The sequence below is a fragment of the Eretmochelys imbricata genome, chromosome 23 (genome assembly GCF_965152235.1).
Source record: "Eretmochelys imbricata isolate rEreImb1 chromosome 23, rEreImb1.hap1, whole genome shotgun sequence".
Lineage (NCBI taxonomy): Eukaryota > Metazoa > Chordata > Testudines > Cheloniidae > Eretmochelys > Eretmochelys imbricata.
The window spans coordinates 6,713,308-6,737,353 of NC_135594.1; the positions used below are offsets into that span (position 1 = coordinate 6,713,308).

The window sequence follows — 24,046 nt, forward strand, 5'->3', positions numbered from 1 at the left end:
CCCTGAGCAGCAGGAGATGCCCAGACTCATGATGCAGTGCAGGGACCCAGCTGCAATGTAGGCTGCCCTGGCTGGGTAGGGGACAGCATCCTCCAGTGTGGTCTCCTGGTTCCCAGGGGCTGGCGCAGGGTGATGGCACAGCACACAGGCTATGTCCTGTTCTTTATTGCTGTGTCCCAGACAGTCACCTTCAGTATAAAAGCCAGTATCAAACAAGGCCCTGGCTACAGGGCCAGCACCTGTCTGCCGCTGGAGCCAGCCCTCTGCCAGCGTGTTGGGTGAGCCAAGGTCCCCTACAGCTGCCGCTCCGGCTCACACCTGGTGCGCGATCTGCGTGATCTTGTGGAGCATCTCCTCTGACTGCAGCTGCTCCAGAGTGAGCAGGGACAGGCCCAGCTGGTCCTCCTGCCAAAACCACACAGCCCATGAGAGCAGGGCTGAGGCCTGCACCCCGGCCTGAGCTTACAGCCAGTTCCCCCCTCCAGGGCTGGCAAGTGCTCAGGAGGGACCATCCCCGCCTCCCGCGGTCACAGGACAGCGCTCACCTTGTGGAAGGGCTGGGCCATCTGGCGCAGAAAGTACTTGGCCACCTGCACAGCCTCGTCCACCGTGAGGTTGAGGTTGGCGTCCGTGATGTGCTCCTGGATCCAGCGTGGCAGCTTCCCCCGCTTGTCTGCCCGGGCAAAACGCTACCAACCAAAGAGACCCAGACAACCCTGAGCTGTAGAGCCTCTGCCCACCAGAGCGGGCCAGCTTTCCCTTCTGGGGGTGGTGGGGTGCGCGCCTGCATTTCACCATGGGTTAGTATGCTGGAGCCCCTGGGGGGTTGACTCATGGCCCAGGGCAAAGCCTGCTCAGCAGCCACTTCCTGCAGTGCCCACAGCCCTACCCGCTGCCTTGCCCCATCTACCCACCCACCTTGTCTGCAAAGACCATGAGCCCGTAGTCTGTCTTGCCACGGATGGCCCGGCCCACGCACTGCGCTGCGTGCCGCATGGCATCGAATGTCAGGAAGTCATTCTCCCGAATCTGGAACTGATCACGCAGGTACTCCAGCCGTGCCTGAGGGGACAAGAGCAGGGTTGTGGTACATGCCCTGCCCAGCTGCAGTGGACAGGACGCAGCCTTGGGACACAAGGCTCCTGCTATGAACTTCAAATTCTGGGGCAGCAGGGCTGGGACCCCAGTGCCGCTCCAGGATTCACACCCACTCTCCACCCCAGCAGGGCCCTGTAGGCTGATCCCCATTGCATTCTCAGGAGGCTAGTCTCTGCACCCCTCCCCCACTAGGTACTGGGCTAAGTGTTGGAGCACATGGTGCCAGCTCACCTTGAGGATGCGGCTCTGGGTGTAGACATAGGGTACGCCGAACATGATCACAGCTCTCCCGTAGTGGTGCACTGCAGGGGCAGATCAGAGGTCAGGCTGCCCCCCTGCTGCACACCACCCCTGACAGGGCCCCAGGCCGGTGCCATACAAGGGGCCTGTGGTCAAAAATCAAGCACAAGCTACTGCCAGCAAGAGAAAGGACAGGACCGAGGGCACCTCACCCCCTGTGCTCTGCCCTGGCACAGAGAGCGAGCCCTGCTGGGAGCAGGAAGAGCTGTGCTCAGGTCAGCATTACCTACCAGGTAGAAGGAGCTGAGAATGTCCTGCACCCCCAAACAGCAGCAGACCAGGCAGGGGAGCTGGGGCAGACCCACACTGTGACTCCCTGTTACTCCCCAGCAAGAAAACTCACCGAAGTCGATGCCTTCGGACACCTTTCCCCTGGCCACGGACAGCAGGATGGCTCCCCGCCCATTCTCGCAGGCCTGTGTGCAAACAGGGGTCACACCAATCTGGGACTGTCACTCCACCCCCACCCCCACCGCCAGTGCTATGCAGGGAAGGTCGGTGCTGGGTGTGCATTGGGGAGAGCTAGGGCTGAGTTCAGGAGTCTCCCTCCATCCCTGCAGATCCGCACTGCCATAACCGGCCCGGCATAAGGAGTCGGCTCCCTAGCATCAGGCAGCTCCGCTCCATCCCAACCTGCAGCCTCATGGCTTTCGCTTAGCCTGCAGGGGCCAGCCTCTCCCTTCTCCAGCACCAGGACTAGGCACAGCCCCCCACGGTGCTGGCACAGTGCCCACCTCCTGGTACTTTTCCAGTGCCATGCTGGTCTCGGCCCCGTCTTGCGTCTCGATGAAGATGAGCTTGTTGCGCTGGATGTTCTCCAGGATGCCCTGGGGGGAATGCAGCCTAGGTCAGATATCAGGGCTCAGCTGGAACCCACAACAGGGCTGGGTGCAGGTTCCAATCCCACTTATGGCTTTGTGGGGGAGAGCAGCACATTCCCCTTCGTTACTAGGCCGCTCCAGCGCTGGGCGGGGGCTGCAGCATCTGGACACGGGCAGCTCTGCTGCGTCACAGGGTGGAGAACAAACCAGACAGGAGCTGGCAGGCAGGCACTGCCGTGGGGCTGTGAAACCCAGCACTCCTCCCTACCCAGGGGTCCCACACTGCCAGGAGCAGGAAGGGAGACCCCGCAGGGGAGGCCAGACCCTTCCCTTCCCTTCCCTCTCAGAGGGGTGGAATTGAGTCCCATGGGGGACCTGACTGAGGGAGTGGGATGCAGCCTGGTGCCAGCGTGCCATGCCAGGAAGGGTGCAGTATGGAGCTGCCTCACCCAGGAGAACTGCGGCTGGAGATAAGCCAGGAGATAAACTGCTTTCCCAGAGACTCGCTGTGGCTCAGTGCCCGGCCAGGCAGCTACAGCTGTGAGCAGGCAGGGCTGGAGCTCAGGACGAATCCATCGGCTCGTGGCCCCTTGGCTCCTGCTCCGCCAGCAGGAGGTACTGCTGGGGGGAGCCAGCTAACACAGCCAGGGCCCTTCCCAGCCACTCCCTGCTGGTTCCCTTAAAGGGCCTTTTCCTACCAGCATTCCCTGAGGAATGCTGGCAGGGTCCCGGTGTTGCACTGTGATCTCCCCTCCCGGAATGGCAAGGGGCCAGTCTGGATCCCAGATGCCCGAGTGCCCATTAGGCACCAGAGTTCATGGCGTTAACAGAACTCAGCCTAGGAATCCCTCAGCGCGGTGCTTGCTCTGCCGGCGTGCCCATAGGCTCCGTGCCACCGGCTGCCTTGCCACACTGTTCCCACACCGGCTGGGCTTCTTTGTCAAGGCAGTGGCTTTGGCAGCAGCTGTGTGGGTGGGGCATAGGCAGGGCCAGCAGCGGGCACCCTCTCCGCAGAAAAGCCTGGGATTTCTGGCAGTGAAGTGGAGCAGGGAAATCCCTTGTGCCTCCCAGGCCACCCTTCCCCCCAGCCACTCCAGCAGCACTGGCCAGTCCCCAGGACCCTCTGCAACCAGCCCGCACTGGCCCCCCTGTACGCACCTGCTCGTACCACGAGGCCACGATGTTTTCCATGTACTGGTAGCTGGTGAAGAAGGCCACAATGCCATCAGGCACGATCGCAGACATCTCCAGCAGCAGGTTGCCGTAGTTCCGGATCACAGCTGGGAACGGTCAGGGAGGGTCTCGTGGGTCCAGAGCCAGGTGGGCCGTGGTGGGGGGTGAACACCCACACAGTGGTGGGGCAGGGACTGAAGCCGAGATCTGGCCCCACATTGGCTCATGCCAGGGGCAGCTCCAGCCAGCACTCGCGGGGGAACATGTTCAGCTCCCCAGTGGCAGGAGAAGGCCATGGGGGGGGGAAGGGCCACGGGCATGGCCAGGAAGGTCGCCAGCTCAGTCACACAATACAGCATGGGTCCCCCCCCAATTCTGGCACAGCACCTCCTGGCAGAACAAGGGGAGCCGGCTGCTGCTACACCCCCAGCAACGGCTCCCACAGCCCAAGCTGTCACTGGGGGACCCCAACTCTGTCCGCAGAGCCAAGACAGATGGGAGTGGGAGGAGCCCCTGGCAGGGCAGCCTATCACCACAGCTGGGAATAGGAGAGGTGGCTCCAGGATGAGCCCATGCCCCAGGGTGGCACCCACATCCTTCCCACCAGGCTAATGTCCTGTAGCATCCCTACCAATGTCCTCACGGGTCTCGAACTTGGAGCTAATGGCCACCTGGTCGTTTCCTCGCCCCACAATCTGAAAGGAAAACAGGATGCTGGTAAGTGGGCCCCGGTCCAGAGCCGAGCTGCGCCCAGCGGCTGCCCCCAGGGGGGCAGGGGCTCAGAGGTGCCCAGCAACTGCCCAGATAGGGGGAGCATGGGACTTTTGGCAGCCCCCCTCCTTCCCCCAGGCACAGCCCCATGCAGCTACCCCCCACCTAGCCCAGCCGTCAACTCACCATAGGGCAGAGACAGGTCCTGGCCAGAGTCATGGTGAAGGTGGCCATGGTAACAGGATGGAAATCCAGGATCTTGGGGTATATGTCCAGCGGGGACAGCGTCTACATGGGGACATGGGGTGAAGCATGAGCTGGGGGGCCTCTGTTCACCAGACACCACCCATGGAACCTTCACCCCAAAGGCCTGGAAACGAGGTGGTGGCTGAGCAGAGATGCCAGCTACAGACAGCTCAAGTATCTCTGCTGTGCCAGGACAGGGCTCTGCTCTCAGGGCGACCCACAAGGAGTGCCAGGGTTTGGGGGGTCCCCACACACACGTAGGAGCCAAGCTGGACTCTCAGCATTGGGTCAGCAGCCCAGCCCACGGGCCCTTGGCAAGCCAGGGCAGCAGAGGGCTCCAGCCATGCGCCCCCAGAACCCCCACCTGTGCCCAGGCCGGGCCCGCTCTGCAGGGGATGGAGAAGCCGGATGGCCCGAGTCGCGGCACACACCAAGGATGCAGCCCTGAATGTACCAGGCAGAGGAGGCAGAAGCACCCGCTGAGCAGGAAGGGCTGTTCCTAGCAGAGCAAGGGCCACTCACCGGCACCCCCCAGGGGCCACAGCTCCAGCCCAGCTTCTCCCAGGCCCAGGAGCCACGCCCCAGGCTGCCACTTACCCCCGAGGTGATGATGACTGACTGGAACCTCTCAAAGACCGGCTTGATGGCGATGGAGGCGTCCATGCAGCTGGAAGGACAGGATGAGTGTCTTCGGGGGCAGGCAGCAAACAGCAGCCCCCAGGCAAGCCTGCCCACCCTCCACCAGAGCCCATGACCTTTCCACGCCAGTTCTCCCACCCACTCACCTGAAATGCAGGATGGGGTTGGCGATGGTGGGGGTCCTGTCGTCGAAGGGCTCTATGATGATGGTGAAGCCTGCAGAGGAGTCAGAGCTCTGGAGTCAGCGAGCTGTTGGGATCTCCCTTTGTGCCTTGCCCCCACCACCACCGAGATGCAGCCCCCTCCGGGGTGGCAGGGAGCTGCTCCTTACCAGCACCACCCGCAGCAGCTTCAGCGGAACGGCTCAACATCTCACCCTCCCTCGTGCCAGGATTGGGCACCCCCCCGCCCTCAATCCCCCGCTCCTTGCTGCTCCGCCGGGGTCTCCACACACACACACTGGCCAGTTGACTGCATGCACCCCCCGTATTCACTCCCTGCACCCCACTGTAAGGAGCTTTGTACCGAACACGCCTTGTGAGGGATCTGGAAACTACTAACTCGCTGGTCACGAACACAGGGAAACGTAGCAATGTTGTGTGTAAAGCTATGAACAGAGGCTGAAATCGGGACCAAAGCATTTCCCAGACACACCTGGGCAATGGCTAAACCTGTTTCTGAAGGACAAAGGACAAGCTAATGCCTCTAGCCAGGTGTCATCCAAGTTGATGGGCCATCCCCTGCCCAGTGGCCATCTTTGGCAAGGCAGTGGGCAGTAGCAAACAGATCTGCATCTTAGCAAACAGTAGCAAGGAACCACTGTCTCCACCACGCTCCTGGTGTCCATCATTGCGCTGGGAATGACCTTTGCCTAGGGGTAACCCTCAGGAAAATGCTTTTCAAAAGGGGCCTGAACTATGAAAGGGAGGAGCAAAAGCACCCCAAGGTAGCACTCCCTGAACACCGCTCTCACTTCCCCCGAAGACAACAGAAGGAACTTGGGAAGCAGATCCTGGCCTGGGAATTTGGTCAGCAGTTACACTGGGAGCATGTGGTAAGGAATCCTACCTCAAGCGCAGGCTAGGCTGTTAACGCTAGGAAGCGGTTTATCTGTAGTTCTCTTAAAACCATTTCTAACTTCAATGCCCTGGACATGCGCTCACTTAAAACCTGCCTCCGTGTAGCTAAATAAACATGCTTTACTCTTTAATCCAAACAAATCCAGGGCTGGGAATAGGGTGGGGACCACCACGTGGGGCAGCAGACTGCTGTATATTGATCCCCTTAGAGCAGGGGTGGGCAAACTTTTTGGCCCGAGGGCCACATCTGGGTATGGAAATTGCATGGGGGGCCATGAATGCTCACTAAATTGGGGTTAGGATGTGGGAAGGGGTGAGGGCTCTGGCTGGGGGCGTGGGCTCTGGGGTGGGGCTAGGGATGAGGAGTTTGGGGTGTAGGAGGGTGCTCCAGATTGGGACTGAGGGGTTCGGAGTGTGGGAGGGGGCTCCAGGCTGGGGCAGGAGATTGGGGCGCGGGAGGGAGTCAGGGGGGCAGGCTTCAGGCAGCGTTTGACTCAAGCAGCTCCCAGAAGCAGCGGCATGTCTCCCCTCCGGCTCCTACGCGAAGGCAGGGCCAGGCATCTCTGCACACTGACCTGCCTGCAGACGCCACCCATGCAGCTTCCAGTAGCCGCAGTTCCTGGCCAATGGGAGCTGCAGGGGTAGCACTTGGGGTGGGGGCATCATGCAGAGCCCCCAGCTGCTCCTACATGGAGGAGCAGTAGGGGGGACATGACGCTGCTTCTGGGAGCCGCGGAACGTGCACATGGAGCAGCCCCCAACCCTGCTCCCCGGCTGGAGTACGGGAGCGCGGCAAGCCCCAGACCCCGCTCCCCTGTGGGAGCTCGAGGGCCAGATTAAATCAGCTGGCAGGCCGGATATGGCCCGCGAGCCATAGTTTACTCACCCCTACCTTAGAGCGGCAACAGACCTAACACATCTGAACTGGCCAGGAGAGGGCTGGACTGTGCAGAACACACGTTTGGGGGGAACATCTGGGGCTGGGAGTGAGTTAGGGTCACCCTGCAATGGTAACCAAGGCTGGTGGAAGTCCGTGTGGCTGGTGTTTGCTGACAGCCTGCTGGGGCGAGAGCTGCTGGAACGGACACTTGAGGTGCGACCGGCAGGCTGGCTGTGAGCGGCCCGGGCAGAAGCTACAGCAGCATAGCATCGGGGGGCAACCGAGTTTGCAGGGCAGGGGTGACCAAGCCCCTCTCTGGCTTGCACTGCCCCAGGAATGCCCTAGCCCCTGTGTAGCTGGAGACCCGCCCAGGGACCAGTGGGGGCAGCCTGGCTGCAGGCCAGCCCTCCGACGGCTCAGGGCAAGGAGCACCCAGCTCGGCTGCTCTGCCATCTGCCACAGCTCTCCCTGAAACAGCCCGCGGACCACAGCTGGGGGCAGGGTGGGCGTTTCCTTGTGGGCAGCTGAGAAGTATCTGGGCTCGAGCGCTGCACTGCCTGTGAGTGCTGCACACAGGAGCTGGGGTCCCTCTGCTCGGCTTCTCCCGTTAGCCATCCAGTCTCATTGAGCTTGCCCGCCGGGGGCACCACGGAGCACAAGCAACGCTTGACTGGCAGGCCACAGGACACAGAATCATAGAATATCAGGGTTGGAAGGGACCTCAGGAGGTCATCTAGTCCAAGCCTCTACTCAAAGCAGGACCAATCCCCAACTAAATCATCCCAGCCAGGGCTTTGTCAAGCCTGACCTTAAAAATATCTAAGGAAGGAGATTCTACCACCTCCCTAGGTAACGCATTCCAGTGTTTCACCACCCTCCTAGTGAAAAAGTTTTTCCTAATACCCAACCTAAATCTCCCCCACTGCAACTTGAGACCATTGTTCCTTGTTCTGTCATCAGCTACCACTGAGAACAGTCTAGAGCCATCCTCTTTGGAACCCCCTTTCAGGTAGTTGAAAGCAGCTATCAAATCCCCCCTCATTCTTCTCTTCCGCAGACTAAACAATCCCAGTTCCCTCAGCCTCTCCTCATAAGTCACGTGTTCCAGTCCCCTAATCATTTTTGTGGCCCTCCGCTGGACTCTTTCCAATTTTTCCACATCCTTCTTGTAGTGTGGGGCCCAAAACTAGACAGTACTCCAGATGAGGCCTCACCAATGTCGAATAGAGGGGAACGATCACGTCCCTTGATCTGCTGGCAACGCCCCTACATATACATCCCAAAATGCCATTGGCCTTCTTGGCAACAAGGGCACACTGTTGACTCATATCCAGCTTCTCGTCCACTGTAACCCCTAGGTCCTTTTCTGCAGGACTAGCTGCCGAGCCATTCGGTCCCTAGTCTATAGCGGTGCATGGGATTCTTCCTTCCTAAGAGCAGTACTCTGCACTTGTCCTCGTTGAACCTCATCAGATTTCTTTTGGCCCAATCCTCCAATTTGTCTAGGGCTCTCTGTATCCTATCCCTACCCTCCAGCGTATCTACCTCTCCTCCCAGTTTAGTGTCATCTGCAAACTTGCTGAGGGTGCAATCCACACCATCCTCCAGATCATTTATGAAGATATTGAACAAAACCGGCCCCAGGACCGACCCTTGGGGCACTCCGCTTGATACCGGCTGCCAACTAGACATGGAGCCATTGATCACTACCCGCTGAGCCCGACAATCTAGCCAACTTTCTATCCACCTTATAGTCCATTCATCCAGCCCATATTTCTTTAACTTGCTGGCAAGAATACTGTGGGAGACCATATCAAAAGCTTTGCTAAAGTCAAAGAACAACATGTCCACTGCTTTCCCCTCATCCTCAGAGCCAGTTATCTTGTCATAGAAGGCAATCAGATTAATCAGGCATGACTTGCCCTTGGTGAATCCATGCTGACTGTTCCTGATCACTTTCCTCTCCTCTAAATGCTTCAGAATTGATTCCTTGAGGACCTGCTCCATGATTTTTCCAGGGACTGAGGTGAGGCCGACTGGCCTGTAGTTCCCCAGATCCTCCTTCTTCCCTTTTTTAAAGATGGGCACTACATTAGCCTTTTTCCAGTCGTTCGGCACCTCCCCCGATCGCCATGAGTTTTCAAAGATAATGGCCAATGGCTCTGCAATCACATCAGCCAACTCCCTCAGCACCCTTGGATGCATTAGATCTGGACCCATGGACTTCTGCATGTCCAGCTTTTCTAAATAGTCCTTAACCTGTTCTTTCACCACTCACAGCTGCTCACCTCCTCCCCATACTGTGTTGCCCAGCGCAGCAGTCTGGGAGCTGACCTTATCTGTGAAGACCGAGGAAAAAAACGCATTGAGTACTTCAGCTTTTTCCACATCATGTGTCACTAGGTTGCCTCCCCCATTCAGTTAGGGTCCCACACTTTCCCTGACCACCTTCTCGTTGCGAACATAGCTGTAGAAACCCTTCTTGTTACCCTTCACATCCCTTGCTAGCTGCAACTCCAATTGTGCTTTGGCCTTCCTGATTATACCCTTGCATGCTCAAGCAATATTTTTATACTCCTCCCTAGTCATCTATCCAAATTTCCACTTCTTGTAAGCTTCCTTTCTGAGTTTAAGCTCTCTGAAGAGTTCACTGTTAAGTCAAGCTGGTCACCTGCCATATTTGCTATTCTTTCTGCACATCGGGATGGTTTGTTCCTGCACCCTCAAGAAGGCTTCTTTAAAATACAGCCAGCTCTCCTGGACTTCTTTCTCCCTCATGTTATTCTCCCAGGGGATCCTGCCCATCAGTTCCCTGAGGAAGTCAAAGTCTGCTTTTCTGAAGTCCAGGGTCCGTATTCTGCTGCTCTCCTTTCTTCCTTTTGTCAGGATCCTGAACTCAACCATCTCATGGTCACCGCTGCCAAGGTTGTCACCCACTTCTACTTTCCCTACCAATTCTTCCCTGTGAGTAGCAGGTCAAGAGGAGCACGGCCGCTACTTGGTTCCTCCAGCACTTGCACCAGGAAGCTGTCCCCAACACTCTCCAAAAACTTCCTGGATTGTCTGTGCACTGCTGTATTGCTCTCCCAGCAGATATCAGGGTGATTGAAGTCTCCCATGAGAACCAGGGCCTGCGATCTAGTAACTTCTGTGAGTTGCCGGAAGAAAGCCTCATCCACACCTCATCCCCCTGGTCCGGTGGTCTATACCAGATTCCCACCACGACATCACCCTTGTTGCTCACACTTCTAAACTTAATCCAGAGACACTCAGGTTCTTCTGCAGTTACATACTTGAGCTCGGAGCAGTATGACTGCTCCCTTACATACAATGCAACTCCCCCACCTTTTCTGCCCTGCCTGTCCTTCCTGAACAGTTTATATCCATCCATGACAGTACTCCAGTCATGTGAGTTATCCCACCAAGTCTCTGTTATCCCAATCACGTCATAATTCCTTGCCTTCACCAGGACCTCCAGTTCTCCCTGCTTGTTCAGGCAGCTACCATCTCAGATTTGCAGTGGTGTCTGCAACCCCCGCTGAACTCACAGACCACCAAGCTCTTGGGAGCCCGGCTCTGGCATGACAGGCAAAGATACAAACAAGCAGGAAAGCCAAGTCCTGCTCGTCCCCTGCACTCGGGCCCCGCTCACCCCCTCCAGGCCCCATCTGTCCCCGCTCATCCCCTGCACTTGGGCCCCGCTCACCCTCTCGCTCCCGCCAACCCCCCTCCCGCCCCCGGCTCCACTAGCCCCCTCCTATCCTGCCAGCTGCTTCCCTGCTTGCCCCCTGCTATCCTGCCAGCTGCTTGCTCCCTCCTACCCTGCCAGCTGCTCGCCCCCAGCCCCCGCTTACCCCCTCCCACCTGCTCGCCCCAGACCCCGCTTGTAGATAAATCTCTGCATTAAGCATCTTCACATAACTTTCATATGACTTTGTATTATGCCTCTGTTTTTGTACAACTTTGCATCAGATCCTTATACAGAAAACTTTGTATTGAGCCTTGGTATAACGTTAAAAAAGTCTTTTTGCTAGGAGCAGAATAAGATCCCCCCTGCCCCCTTTTAATCAATTACCCTGTTGAATGAAGGAGGTGTGAATGAGTAAAGGCCTGGAAAGCAAGCACCTCCAGATAGCTGCAACAGCTGGGGAGGGGATGGAAGCCAGACCCAAGAACAATAAAACTTGTCAAGTGGGCTCACTAAAGAAGAGCAAAACGAAGAGGCGTGCCTGTGGCTCCCTAGAGACTAACCGACAGTGTTGATTGATACATGGGTTACCAATAAATGTGATGCTTTGCCTTATTCCCCCTCAAAAGATCCTGTGCAGTACTTTAAGTACAACACGCTCACCCCCTCCCACCCCAAACCCTGCTCACCCCCTCCCACCCTACACACCCACTGCCCAGGCTCCATTCCCAGCACTAGGAGAGGAGCCGGTGCCCTCCAGGCCCAGCTGCTTTGTGCTGCAAGCGTCTGTCCCAGCCAGGCCCGCTGGGCAGCCACTTTGAAGGGAAGGCCCCAGTCCACGTGCTGGGAGGGGAGCAAGCTGCTTAGCACTAAGAGGATTGAAACTGTTGCATCCCTGCGGCTGAATGCTTAAGAGATTTACGTGGTATTTATATTCCACTGCCACGTTAGCACACTGGCCTGGAGAGACACCTCACCCCCCCGCAGGCACGCCCCACCACGGGCCTGGACGCACACCAGCCCCAGGCCTCACCCCTCACCTGGCATCCATGGGCCCAGACACATGGCTGGCCCCACTTCCCTCCCCTCCCCAGCATGCCCTGGTCCAGACAGATCTGCAGCCCCCTTGTGTTCCCCTTTCCTCAGAGGGCCTTGAGAACCACAGCTGCTTCCTCCAAGGCAGGAGGGGCCAAGGTGAGCCCTGGGGAGAGGGCCTGGCTCTTCGGCTGGGGGACACGCTGCTGTGGGGTGCGAGTCAGGAGCCACGCGCTGGGGGTTGGCACCAAACAGCCCCCTGCTGGCTCCTGAGGGGCGCCTGGTCAGGGGGCAAAGAGGCCAAGGCTTTCTCTTGCTATGCTTATGGTGCATGCCTGGGCCTGGCATGAGGAGCCCCACACTCTGCCAGGCCAAGCTGTGTCCCACTGCATCTCTCTCCACCTGCTCCCAGCTGAGCAACAGCCCCGTCTGCGGGAAAGAATGGCCTGGGCCCCGCAGAGCCAGGCACAGAAGGACCCCGCGGCCCATCAGGAATTCCTGGGCAGTCCGGCAGCCAACGCAGCCCAGTGCCCCCTGCCCATCTAGCACACACCCAAGGGACTCCGGCACACCAGTGGGGCACCCAGCCAGACTTGGACGATTCACTGTGGCCTACTGTAGACACCAGCCGCTGCTGCCACCCCAACCCTGCGAGAGGAGCTCGGTCAAGGGCCATCACCCAAACCCAGCCATTAACACCGAGGACCAGACCTCTCAGTGGGGGCACCAGGCTGGTGCCAGTGCCCTCCTCTTCCTCCAGCAGCAGCCTGAAGGCTTCACACCCAGAGCGGGATGTGCTTGAGAGCCTCAACTCCCTGAAAGCCCCTCAGACTGCCCGGGAAACCAAGAGGGAGCCACCAGGCCAAGGCCACACCACGAGCAACACCAGAAGTCCTGGCTTCCAGTCGCGGGGCACCTTACCCTTTGCGTAGGTACTGACGAGCGTGGCAAAGTTGGCGATGAGGGTGATGGGAGAGAAGTCAGCAACGTCCACGATCTCCAGCGTGCGGAGCAAGGACCGCAGCCGCTCCGCACAGAACCTACAGCAGGCATGAGGGGTCGAGGGGGTTACCACAGCGGGGCGGGAACGTGGGAGGTGAATGTTACCTCCTGGGCAGGAGATGCCCCTTTATCTGCCCTCCAGCCCCACACACTGCGGCTGCAGGGGGGTTGTTAATGCCACTCCCAGCCTGGTGCAGCCGCAGAGCCAGCCAGGGCTGAGCAGGGCACAGGGCATCCAGTGACCTTAGGCAGGCCACGTCAAGCACCTCCATGGCACCCCACATGGGCAGGCCAGAGGCAGCTCAGCCAAGAGGTGCTGAGATTCAACAAGCCAAACCCTGTACAGCAAGGGGGGCTGCGAGACCTATCTGCCCATATCGGAGGAGTGCCAGCACCTCCAGGGGGAAGGCATGGCACAGTGGCAGGTGGGCAATGCCCTAGTGGGGAGGGCAGACTGGGCCAGGGAGGGGTGCCGAGACCAGAGGGGCAGGCTGAGACAAGGAGGGGCGCAGAGCAGAAGGGCAGGCCAGGGAGGGCCAGGCCAGGCCGGGCAGGGGTGCAGAGCAGAGGGGCAGGCTAGGGAAGGATGGGCAAGGCTGAGCAGGGGCGCTGAGTTGGGGGTGGCAGGCCAGGGAAGGCCGGGCCAGGACGGGCGCAGAGCAGAGGGGCAGGCCAGGCCAGGCCGAGGAGGGGCGCAGAGTGCGGGGGCAGGCCAGGGAAGGCCGGGCCAGGATGGACCGAGGAGACAGGCAGAGCGGAGGGGCAGGCCAGGCCGAGGAGGGGCGCAGAGCGGAGGGGCAGGCCAGGTCGAGGAGGGGCCAGGACAGGCCAAGGAGGGGCACAGAGCAGAGGGGCAGGCCAGGCCGGGCAGGGGCGCAGAGCAGAGGGGCAGGCTGGCTCCGCTGGCCGGGCCTAGGCCAGCTGCTTACCGCAGTGGCTTGCGCTCGATGCACACCTTCTCGAAGACGTCCTTGAGGAAGGAGGGGGGGCTTTCCTGCACCATGTGATGGACCCGCAGCCGTGACTTCAGGTACTCCAGGAAGCGCTTCATGAAGCCCACAAAGTGCTCGGCTGTCCGGATGTTCCCGGGCACGGCCTCTGCAAGGGGTACAGGCTCACCCTGAGTCACAGCCTGCCCCTGCCCATGCGCCACCCACAAGGGGGCATGACCAGGGTGAGCATGCCACTGCTGCAGCCTACCTATCCCCAGGTCTCTGCCCAAGGGGCGGGCACAGGCCCAAGTCCATGCTGGGTATGCATGTCCACCATGCCCTTGACTGCAAGGCCTATGCCAGTAGCCAGGGAACAGGGCTGGGCTCAGGCTTCATGGTTCCAAGGAGATCAGAAGTACGGGCAGGGAGAGGGCTGAGAAACACCAGCTCATCTCACGTACAGCACCAGGGGGCCCCAGAGAAAGGTCTCCGAGTCAACACCAGCCCAGGCTGAGGTGGAACTGATGCCATGGGGGGGAAGGCCCTGTGTCCCAGTCCCCACCTGCCCCCAGTGTCCTCAAGGTCAGCCAGACCCCCTTCCCTGGGGCTGGACTGGAGCCAGCACCCCTTGGAGAGGAAAGGGCCTGCATCCATTCCCTGCCCACCCCCACCAGTGCCAGCCAGTCCCCTGGCCTGGGGCTGGATCGGATCCAGCTATACCGTAGCAGCAAAAGGCCCAGTATCCCATACCCCAGCCAGCCAGTTCTGTTTGTTCTAGCTGCACTGGGAGACGCTGGCCCCCAGCAATGCTACCCTCCCGCCACCAGCTAGCAGGGCCCACCTTGGAGAATCTGGTCAGGCAACACTGGATTGGCCAGGTAGATGTCCGTTTCCCGGGCAATGTTGGCCTCTCTCAGCCCCTCCACCAGCCGCCTGTATTCCTCCTTCAGTTTCTGGGCATCCGTCTCCTTAATCCTGAAAGGGGACCAGCGCCTGTGAGCCCAGGTGGGCACAGGGAGGGCAGGGAGGGGGCACGGGGAGGGCACTCACTTCTGGATGGTAGCCTGCAGCGTGGCCACGTTGGCCTGGCAGCGATCCAGCGTCCGGCGCGTGATGTTCACCCCCATGGAGTCGATGCACACATTGTCTGCAGGAACAGGGCACCTGGTCTCCAGGGGAACCCAGCAGTTGGGGTGGGCAGGGGACCTTGGGGAGGGACTAAACCCCAGGTGGGAGGGGGGCAGAGACTTCGACTCCCCTGACAGGGACCAGGCTGGGCAGACACCCACCGGCAGAGTGAAAGGATAGGTCAGTTCTGCCAGTTGGGACAGTAACAAACAGGGATCGGGGGCAGGGGCTAGCCTTTACACACAGGCCCCCCCAGACCAGAGCCGGCAGTAGTTGAAGACAACAGCCATGACATGCTGGGACCCAGGGACACCTCAACACGGGGCCTGGGGCAGTCCCCCTGGCTTGGGCAAGAGCAGCGTCCTGTCCCGAGTGACAGCTGCAGGGCAGGAGCAAAAAGCCACAACAGGACACGGGGTCAGGAGGGACTTGGCAGAGGAGGTAGGGACGCCCTGAACCAGGGAACATTCAGATGCCAGAGAGCAGACCCTGGGGCACTGGATCCAAACAGACCAACACAGGCACCGGGCTGCACGGCCCCGAGCAGGGAGTGGGCAGCCGGAAGCGATTGGGCACCTCGTCAGCACAGAGGGGTTGACGAAGTGGAGGGAGATGGGAAGGGATCTGAGCCCTCCCACTCCCCTGGGAGTCCAAGGGGCATGACGGGGAATGGGAGCAATACCACGCCCGGCCATCTGGAGACACATCCATACCCAGATCAGGCGGGGAGTCGTTCCCCAGGGGGCTGGTGCAGGGATTGCCCGCCCAGCACATTCATAACCAGCCGGGACAGCATGTCAGCCAGCCGGGCATGGAGCAGGCCCGCAGTGTCAGCGAAAGGGGCTCAGCCGCCCCCACCAGGGGCCCTAAGTACTGAATGGCAGGCAGGGACCAGGCACACATGGCAGAAAGCCCCGCCCCCCTGCCCGTCCGCCCCCTTGCATAGGCTCAGCCATTCCATTACCAATGTTATGAGCTTCGTCAAATACGACAACGGATTTCTTGGCCAGCTCCTTGGACACCAGGTCTGCGATCTTGGGGTCCAGCAGGTAGTGGTAACTGTACACGACAATGTTGGCATGGAGGATCTGACCAAAGGAAGGAAAGGGTTACTGCCCAGCACACACACACACACACATACCCCCACCCCGCTGGGGGCCCAGAGACAGGCAGCCCCAGGCTGGCATACCACCTCCCTGGCAAGCCCTAGAGGGCCACAGGCCAGCAGCCCCCGGGCGAGAGGGAGGCTCCGTGCTCGGTAGCAGGGTTGTGCACAGCAGCAGTCAGGACGGGCTGCACCAGGAGCAGCTGGGCTCTGGCCTCAGCCCAGCGGGCAGCCGCACAGCACTCGACGGCCCTGTCGCCAAGGCAGGCAGTTCTGGGTGGGATGGGCTGAGGCTGCTCTAGCTGCCTAGGCCAGCGAGTTAATGGAATGCCCGGAGCCCCCGGGGGGGAAGCTCACAGAGGAGTCTGTTGCCACAACCACCTGCTTTGCTCTGGGGGCTCACTCAGCCCAGGCCTGGCCCCACTCAGCTCCGCATCCTGCTGTGACTCCTCGGGAACACATGGCCCTGGGGGACCAGCGCCTGCCTCAGCTTCAGCCTCTGCCCAACCCAAGTGCCCATGAGCAGCCTCCCTGGGCCAAGCCCCCTACAGTCTGCCAGGGGCCTGATTTGAATCTCACTCGCCCTGGGGCAGACCCACTCAATGGATCAGTGCCAGCGCTGGAACAGAACTGGGCCCAGTGCGGGAGTACCCAGCTTGGGTCACAGCCAGTGGGGCAGAGGAGGCCAGAGCCACTGGGGCTGGAGGACAGGCAGGCATTGTGCCCAGCAGGGGGGGAGTCACCCACCCCAGGAGCACATCACTCAGCATCACAGCTCCTTCCCCTCGACAGGCAGTGCTGGACTGGGCTCCCAGCTGGGCCACCCCGTACCCTGCTGCCCTGCATCTGCCCTGCTGACTGCCAGAGGAGGAGGGTTTCAGTGAACCCCGCTCCCCACCCCCGCATTGGGCCCAGCAGGGCACGATGGCCCGCCACGTACCGAGTAGCGGGCGAGGAAGTAGGGGCACCAGCCCTTCTGCCGACAGTACCCTTTGAGGTCATCCAGGTTGTAGACACCAAAGGGGATGGGCACCTGCCGCCCATGGGCATCGAACTCCTGTGGGGGGGGGGGGGGAACAGCACGCTGCACATCAGGGCCTAGCGCCACCCAGGCTCACGTCCCTCCCTCTGCTGCTCCGGGCCTTGGGCCAGCCCATCTCCAGCTGCTCCAGCTCAACTCCTCAGCCCCTTCACACTATCGTCCCCGCTGCCCAGATCCCTGCCCATTAACCCTTCCGAGTGGGCCGCAGGGATGCCTCCCATCAGTGTTAATGGCAAGAGCCGGCAGCCAGGGCAGCAGAGTGGGTCTCCTCTTCGCCAGTGTCCTAGGCTGGCCGATGGGGCCAGGAGCTTCCCCTGGAGAGGGCAGACCTCTTGGTGCCACCTGGCAGAGGGCATACGGGGTGCAGAGGGGTTTACAGGCATCCCCTGGGTCTGATGTCTACATCATTCTGTGCCAACGGGTGGCATGTGCGGCCTCTAGTGAGAGCCCGTTGCCAGCTGGCCACAGGAGAGCGTCTGAGGGGGAGGCTGTCCGTGTCGTCTTAGGACCTGTGAGTTACGACCAGAAGGTGATGCACAGGTTCAGCATCAGGCAGGGGACACTGGCCATGTCTCTCCTGGGTATCGTGTGTCTTACGGTGAGAGTTCACTGGCATAACCCAAACTGCAAAGTCGCCACGACACCACACAAGCTCCGGCGGCGCCCTGCTTATGCCTAAGATCAAAGACCAAGGCCGGTATGCCTGGGGAACACAGAGACACACCTGGGATCCCGCCCCCCAGGGCCCAGCTGCCAATGGTTTGTCTTATGAATGCAGGGTCACGGCCAGCCTGGCTGGGAAACGCTGGGAAAAAGCCCAGGCACGAGACCCCCTCAGACAGGTGAGCAGCTGGTGAGTTACGTCTGGGATCTGTAAGACGAGTTAGGATTTTGTTTGACTCGTAACCATTTGTTTCCAAGACTTCTCTCTTGAACCTCTGCTCTTTGTCACATGAGCTTTGCCTGGTTCTCGGTACAAACGAATGGAAGGGCTGCAAGCTGGGCTGGGACCAGGGAGCCAGGCTGGGCGCTCTGAGCCAGCGGATCTGTGAATGCTGCTTGCGGGTGCTGAGAGGCTGGAGCGTCACTATTGCTAACCCGCAGGGGGACAGCGGAGCTGAGCCCGGCAGGCACAGACAAGGCTCCCGTGTGCTCCGGCACATGGCAGCAAAGTGCCTCACAGCCCAGGGTACCCCTGGGGAAACGTCCCAGTAGCCCTTCGGTTCTAGTGACAGTGCTCAGCTGGCATGTCAAACCCCTGTCAAACCCCTGCCACATGTCAAACCCCCGCCACACCACCTCCCAGGAGGGGAAGCCCCATGGGCCGGGAGGGGCTGACCCTCGCCCAGGAGCCCTGCTACCTCAAAGAAGCGGCACGAGGGGATGGCGCTGTCCCACTGCTGCTGCGCCCGCACGTACGACGCCGTCAGGCTCAGACACTTGCCGTCCACCTCCTTCCCGAACCGCAGTGAGCTCACCTACAACGAGCAGCCGTCAGGCCGGACAAAGAGCCAAGGGCGCCTGGCCATGGGGCCCTCAGTTCTGGAGAGCACCATGTGTAACGCACGGGGGGGGAGAGGGGGGGAGGGGTGGAGGGAGGGCTGTCTCCCCTCCCCCGCCTGATCTGCCAGTGCCCCTCACTCCCGACCTGCAGCCCCCCTGTTAGCCCAGCCCTGGGCTCCACCCCCACAGTTCTGTCTGTGCCCCTCACTCCTGACTCGCAGCCCCGTTAGGCCAGCTCTGGGCTCCCCCCAGCTCTGCCATTGCCCCTCACTCCTGACTCGCAGGCCCGTTAGCCCAGCTCTGGGCTCCCCCCAGCTCTGCCATTGCCCCTCACTCCCGACTCGCAGGCCTGCTAGCCAGTCAGTGCAGTGAGCACTGGCACATTCCGAGACCCAACCGCACATGCACATATAAAGGGGCAGCTGCTGGGGCACACAGGCAGTGGAGTCACTTGCCTCTCGGGCCAGGACATGCACAGGAAGGGGCAGGGCAGGTGGTATCTGGTTCCAGAGGAGGGGAGGGCAGGGCAGGGGGCAGCAGTTCCACAGTCACTCTATGGAGCAGCCTCGGCCTCTGCCCAGGGCAGGCCTCTGAACGGGACAGCCTGGCCGTGGGGCGACCGGCATGGAGGGCAGACCAGCCCCGGGCTCCTCCCCCGGCCTGCCGGGCAGCTGAGCCCTGGCTGTGCCCCAGAACTAGGGTCCCAAGGGTGGGGAGCCCAGAACCGACTCACCTCGGGGTGGATGCAGAGGTTCTTCCTGGAGCTCAGAGCCAGGCCAAGGAAAGGGAGCTTCTCCCCTGTCCGCTTCTCATAGAAATCCAGGAGCTTCCGTAGTTCCTCAATGACCTGCAGGAGCAGGGACACTGATGAGCCCACCACGATTCCCCACACCCTCCCACACACCCTTCTCCCCGCAGGGCAGTGAGGGGTCCTGCTGTGATCCCCCATTCCCTCCCTCTCCTCCCCCAAGGGCAATAAGGGGCTCTGTCAGCATCCCCCACATACTCTCCCTCCCCCTGACTCCTCCTCCCACCAGGGCAGTGAGGGGGGGCCCCCACGACCTCCCCACTCTCCACCACAGGGCAGCAAGGGCCCCGCCCATGATTTCCCCACCCCCCCAACACAAGGCACCACCGCATACAGGTCCTGCCCCCCACACCCTGGTCACCTTCTCGATCTCAGGCACGGTTCTGGAGCAGTAGATCAGCTTGGTCACCTCCAGCGGATGGGCCTAGGGAGACAGGCCAGACACCTCCATTACTGGGCGGGATGGGGGCTTGGCTATCCCCAGAGGCTACCGATGACGAGCCTGGAGCAGCCAGGACATCAAACTCCCCAGGCTGCTTTCCCCTCCCCACCACCATCACAGCTACAGCCCCAGGGATGGGGGGACCGTGTGATCACCCCCACCTGGCTATGGGACCTGAGGGGCATAGAAGAGGCCCTGACCCCTAGCCCCAGGGCTCTGCCAGTGGAACAAGCAGAGGCAGCTCCAGCCCCTGCCCAGACCCACCCACGAGATCTGCGGGATAGAGCCAGGGCTGGGCCAGTGCCTGCCACCCGGCCACGCTGGCCTTTGGGAAAAGTGCCTCTCCCAGTGGGCCACCTAGACACGCACCTGGCAGTCCCCGCCCCCAGCTCTTCCCTGGCACTCACCCGCTGGTAGGCCACAATGAGAGACAGGAGGGAAACAGTCTTCCCAGTCCCCGAGGGCATTTCCAGCACGCCATGGCCCTGGGAGAGAGGAACAGCCGTCACATAGGGAGTCCCAAGGAGGTGGGCAGGGAGCTAGCAGGGAAGGCTGAGCCAGGACCTATGGAGCCCCAATCCCTGCTTCTGCAGGGACCCAGAAGGGCCAGAGAAGAGAGGGGAGACAGCAAGAGTCCTGCAAGGAAAGGAGCTGGAGTCACCAAGCTTGGGACAGAGGCGGGTCCGGGAGGAGCAGAGGCTGCAGAAGGACCCCACTGAGACTAGCTGGACTGGGCCACACTGGTCCCTCCCAGCAGAGTGGCCTGGGCAGCGCAGGGGCAGTGTCACACTGGGGGCGAGAGGGGGGGATACAGGGATAGGATGACACGTCACAGCCAACAACCCCTGCACCCACAACCAGATCTCAGGCTCCAGGGGCAGCAAACACTGCCCATTCCAACCCCACGGTTGCCCAGCCAGGAGACCTCTGGGGCACCTCTTCATCTTCTGGAGCAGAGTGCCGACCACAGCGGGGAGATGGCTGTACCAGCCCGCCAATCTGGTCTGGTGGCATGCAACCCCCAGAGCATATCACTGCTCCCAGCAGACAGAGATTCACCCTGCTAATTTCTGAGTGGGCACCACATGTGCCATCTAGCCCAGGGTGCCCAAGCTGGGTGACAGGCTGCATGCCAGGAGCTCCACTTGGGCAGGGCTCAGGGGCTCCGAAGGGAACATGGGTGAATACAAGCACTGGTATTTAGCCATACACAGTGAGATGTGTAACACCCCCACCCCCAGTGCTCCCCACCACCACACAGACCCCCACCCCCAGGAGAGACCTTGGCATCCAGCGTTCTCTTGAGCTCCAGCATATATGAGTACTGCTCCGGGTAAATGTAGTCATAGGGGAAATACACCAGCAGCCCATCGATGTTCAGCCTGACAATGAGACCAAGTCATGGGTTCAGAGAGCCCAGCTGAACCGTCGCGATGAGGGGCACCCTGGCACAGAGGAGGCTGGCCCAGAAATGAGCAAACAAAGTCAGCACCTGATTCAGGGCCGTGCTCAGTTGGAGTTACTGTATGTCCGGGTTTCCCCAGACAGAGCCTCCTTTTTAAGCCTCCTTTCTCTGCCCGGGGAGGATTTTTAAAACAACAGGAAATGTCCAGGGGTTTTGCAGAGCAGACAAGATGCAACTCAGAAAGAGCCCTGATTGGTCCGCTTGCTGATTGGTCCATTCCCCTGCAAGTCACAGCTGCCGGATCCCACCAACCCAGGCTCCAGCCCCGGTGAGGGGGTAGGGTGACCAGATGTCACGATTTTACAGGGACAATCCCGATTTGGGGGTCTTTTTCTTATATAAGCTCCTATTACCCCTAGCCCCAATTTTTCACATTTGCTGTCTGGTCACCCTAGGAGGGGGCCTGCAGGGAGGCATTGACCATGCACCAACCGTCCTGCCACGATGACAGGCAGTCACTGCCCCCCACCTCCAGTGAGTACCCCCATCGCAGTACCACCTCCAGTACCCCCAAACGTCCTCTTTTGGGAACCAGAAATATGGTAACCTAAGCTCGGTGGCGTCACATCTTCAGCTCTTGGATCAGAAAATTCCAGCTCAGCCTCCCGCGCTTTGCCTGCTGTGCCACAGGCAGGCTGCGCCAGGGCAGGAGGCCAGGCACTGCTGGGGGCTTCTTACCCGCCCCCACCACGCCCTTCCACCCCACTGTCCCAGCCCCTCCACCCCCACGCTCCCCTCTCCGCTGTCCCCGCCTCCTCCACCCCCCACAACACCCCCACCGCCCCGCCCCCCATCCCTCCCCACCCCACAGCTCCCCTCCCCGCTGTCCCCGCCTCCTCCACCCCCCACAACACCCCCACCGCCCCGCCCCCCACCCCACAGCTCCCCTCCCCGCTGTCCCCGCCTCCTCCACCCCCCACAACACCCCCACCGCCCCGCCCCCCACCCCACAGCTCCCCTCCCCGCTGTCCCCGCCTCCTCCACCCCCCACAACACCCCCACCGCCCCGCCCCCCCCACAGCTCCCCTCCCCGCTGTCCCCACCTCCTCCACCCCCCACAACACCCCCACAGCTCCCCTCCCCGCTGTCCCCGCCTCCTCCACCCCCCACAACATCCCCACCGCCCTGCCCCCCATCCCTCCGCACCCCACGGCTCCCCTCCCCACTGTCCCCGCCTCCTCCACCCCCACAACACCCCCACCCCACAGCTCCCCTCCCCGCTGTCCCCGCCTCCTCCACCACCCCCCCCAACACCCCCACCGCCCCGTACCCCTCCATCCCCCCCACCCCACGGCTCCCCTCACTCACTTCATGGTTCCGAGCCCCGCCCCTCCCCTCAGCCCCTCCCACGCCTCATGCCGGCCCTGCCCCGCCCTCTGACGGTTCCCACCTCGGTCCGACTCCCGCCCTCTCCGCCTACTGGCTGGAGAGCCGACCAGTTGGGAAGAGTCCGACGTCCATTGGGTGAAGACACTGCCAGTCAAGTCTGAGAGGCGCGGCCTGGCCGCTTGAGCGGCAGGGTGGGCTGAGAGCCCGAAGCGCGCGGTGGGTTCGGCTGCGCCGGGCAGGCATGCGCAGCGCAGGGGATCTCTATGGATGGGCAGGCCTGAGCAATCGAGCCAAGAGGTGCAGGACCAACCCTGCCTGGGGCATCTGGGGTTAGGGTGGATGGGGGTAAGGGAGGGCTTGGGGGAGGGTGACCCGTATGGCGAGAGCAGTGCTGCGAGCTCTCAGGGTTTTATGGCCAGTCCTGCAATTTTTGTTGCCCCAGCTCTGGAGTCATGGATTTTTGGGGGAGCCACCGTTCATTTCACAGTTTCTAGATACAAACATTTCATAGAATATAGAATATCAGGGTTGGAAGGGACTTCAGGAGGTCATCTAGTCCAACCCCCTGCTCAAAGCAGGACCAACACCAACTAAATCATCCCAGCCAGGGCTTTGTCAAGCAGGGCTTTAAAAACCTCTAAGGAAGGAGATCCCACCACCTCCCTAGGTAACACATTCCAGTGCTTCACCACCCTCCTAGTGAAATAGTGTTGCCTAATATCCAACCTAAACTTCCCCCACTGCAACTTGAGACCATTGCTCCTTGTTCTGTCATCTGCCACCACTGAGAATAGACGAGCTCCATCCTCTTTGGAACCCACCTTCAGGTAGTTGAAGGCTGCTATCAAATCCCCCCTCACTCTTCTCTTCTGCAGACTAAATAACCCCAGTTCCCTCAGCCTCTCCTCGTAAGTCATGTGCCCCAGCCCCCTAATCATTTTTGTTGCCCTCTGCTGGACTATCTCCAATTTGTCCACATCCCTTATGTAGTGGGGGGACCAAAACTGGACGCAATACTCCAGGTGTGGCCTCACCAGTGCCAAATAGAGGGGAATACTCACTTCCCTCGATCTGCTGGCAATGCTCCTATAGCCCAATATGCTATTGGCCTTCTTGGCAACGAGGGCACACTGCTGACTCATATCCAGCTTCTCGATCCACTGTAATACCCAGGTCCTTTTCTGCAGAACTGCTGCTTAGCCAGTCGGTCCCCAGCCTCTAGCAGCACCTGGGATTCTTCTGTCCTAAGTGCAGGACTCTGTACTTGTCCTTGTTGAATCTCATCAGATTTCTTCTGGCCCAATCCTCCAATTTGTCTGGGTCACTCTGGACCTTATCCCTACCCTCCAGCATATCTACCTCTCCCCCCATCTTAGTGTCAGCTGAGAATTTACTGAGGGTGCAATTAATCCCATCATCCAGATCATTAATAAAGATGGTGAACAAAACTGTCCCCAGGACCGATCTCTGGGGCACTCTGCTTGATACCAGCTGCCAACTAGACATGGAGCCATTGATCACTACCCATGGAGCCCGATGATCTAGACAGCTTTCTATCCACCTTATAGTCCATTCATCTGGCCCATATTTCTTTAACTTGCTGGCAAGAAAACTGTGGGA

At 60.5% G+C, this 24,046-nt stretch overlaps 1 protein-coding gene across 5 annotated transcripts; it reads right to left on the reverse strand.

Moving 5' to 3' along the window:
• Window positions 1-150: 150 nt before the first annotated feature.
• On the reverse strand, window positions 151-22,421 carry ERCC2 (ERCC excision repair 2, TFIIH core complex helicase subunit). Of its 5 annotated transcripts, none has more exons than XM_077840364.1 (23): window positions 22,406-22,421; window positions 20,915-21,014; window positions 20,040-20,117; window positions 19,552-19,614; window positions 19,116-19,229; window positions 18,241-18,357; window positions 16,778-16,894; window positions 15,697-15,820; window positions 14,655-14,751; window positions 14,446-14,579; window positions 13,602-13,770; window positions 12,592-12,710; window positions 5,135-5,204; window positions 4,947-5,016; window positions 4,290-4,391; window positions 4,024-4,087; window positions 3,378-3,499; window positions 2,133-2,225; window positions 1,742-1,814; window positions 1,330-1,400; window positions 919-1,062; window positions 546-689; window positions 151-405 (listed from the first exon to the last, which is right to left on the reverse strand). In XM_077840364.1, the coding sequence occupies exons 1-23, from the start codon at window positions 22,408-22,410 to the stop codon at window positions 313-315; spliced, it is 2,283 nt and encodes a 760-aa protein (XP_077696490.1). In that variant the 5' UTR covers window positions 22,411-22,421; the 3' UTR covers window positions 151-312. The 5 variants fall into 5 exon arrangements, 3 of the variants coding, with proteins under 3 accessions (XP_077696490.1, XP_077696491.1, XP_077696492.1); XM_077840365.1 differs by lacking the exon at window positions 22,406-22,421 and adding an exon at window positions 21,645-21,790; XM_077840366.1 differs by lacking the exon at window positions 16,778-16,894.
• Window positions 22,422-24,046: the final 1,625 nt, after the last annotated feature.

Excerpts from the sequence above, each read along its gene's own strand:
- ERCC2 (XM_077840364.1), bottom strand. Across the intron at positions 16,895-18,240 it reads CCTCGTGCCGCTTCTTTGAG|GAGTTCGATGCCCATGGGCG; the intron begins GTAGCAGGGCTC and ends CCCCCCCCACAG. Across the intron at positions 12,711-13,601 it reads ATCGAGCGCAAGCCACTGCG|GTTCTGTGCGGAGCGGCTGC; the intron begins GTAAGCAGCTGG and ends TGCCTGCTGTAG.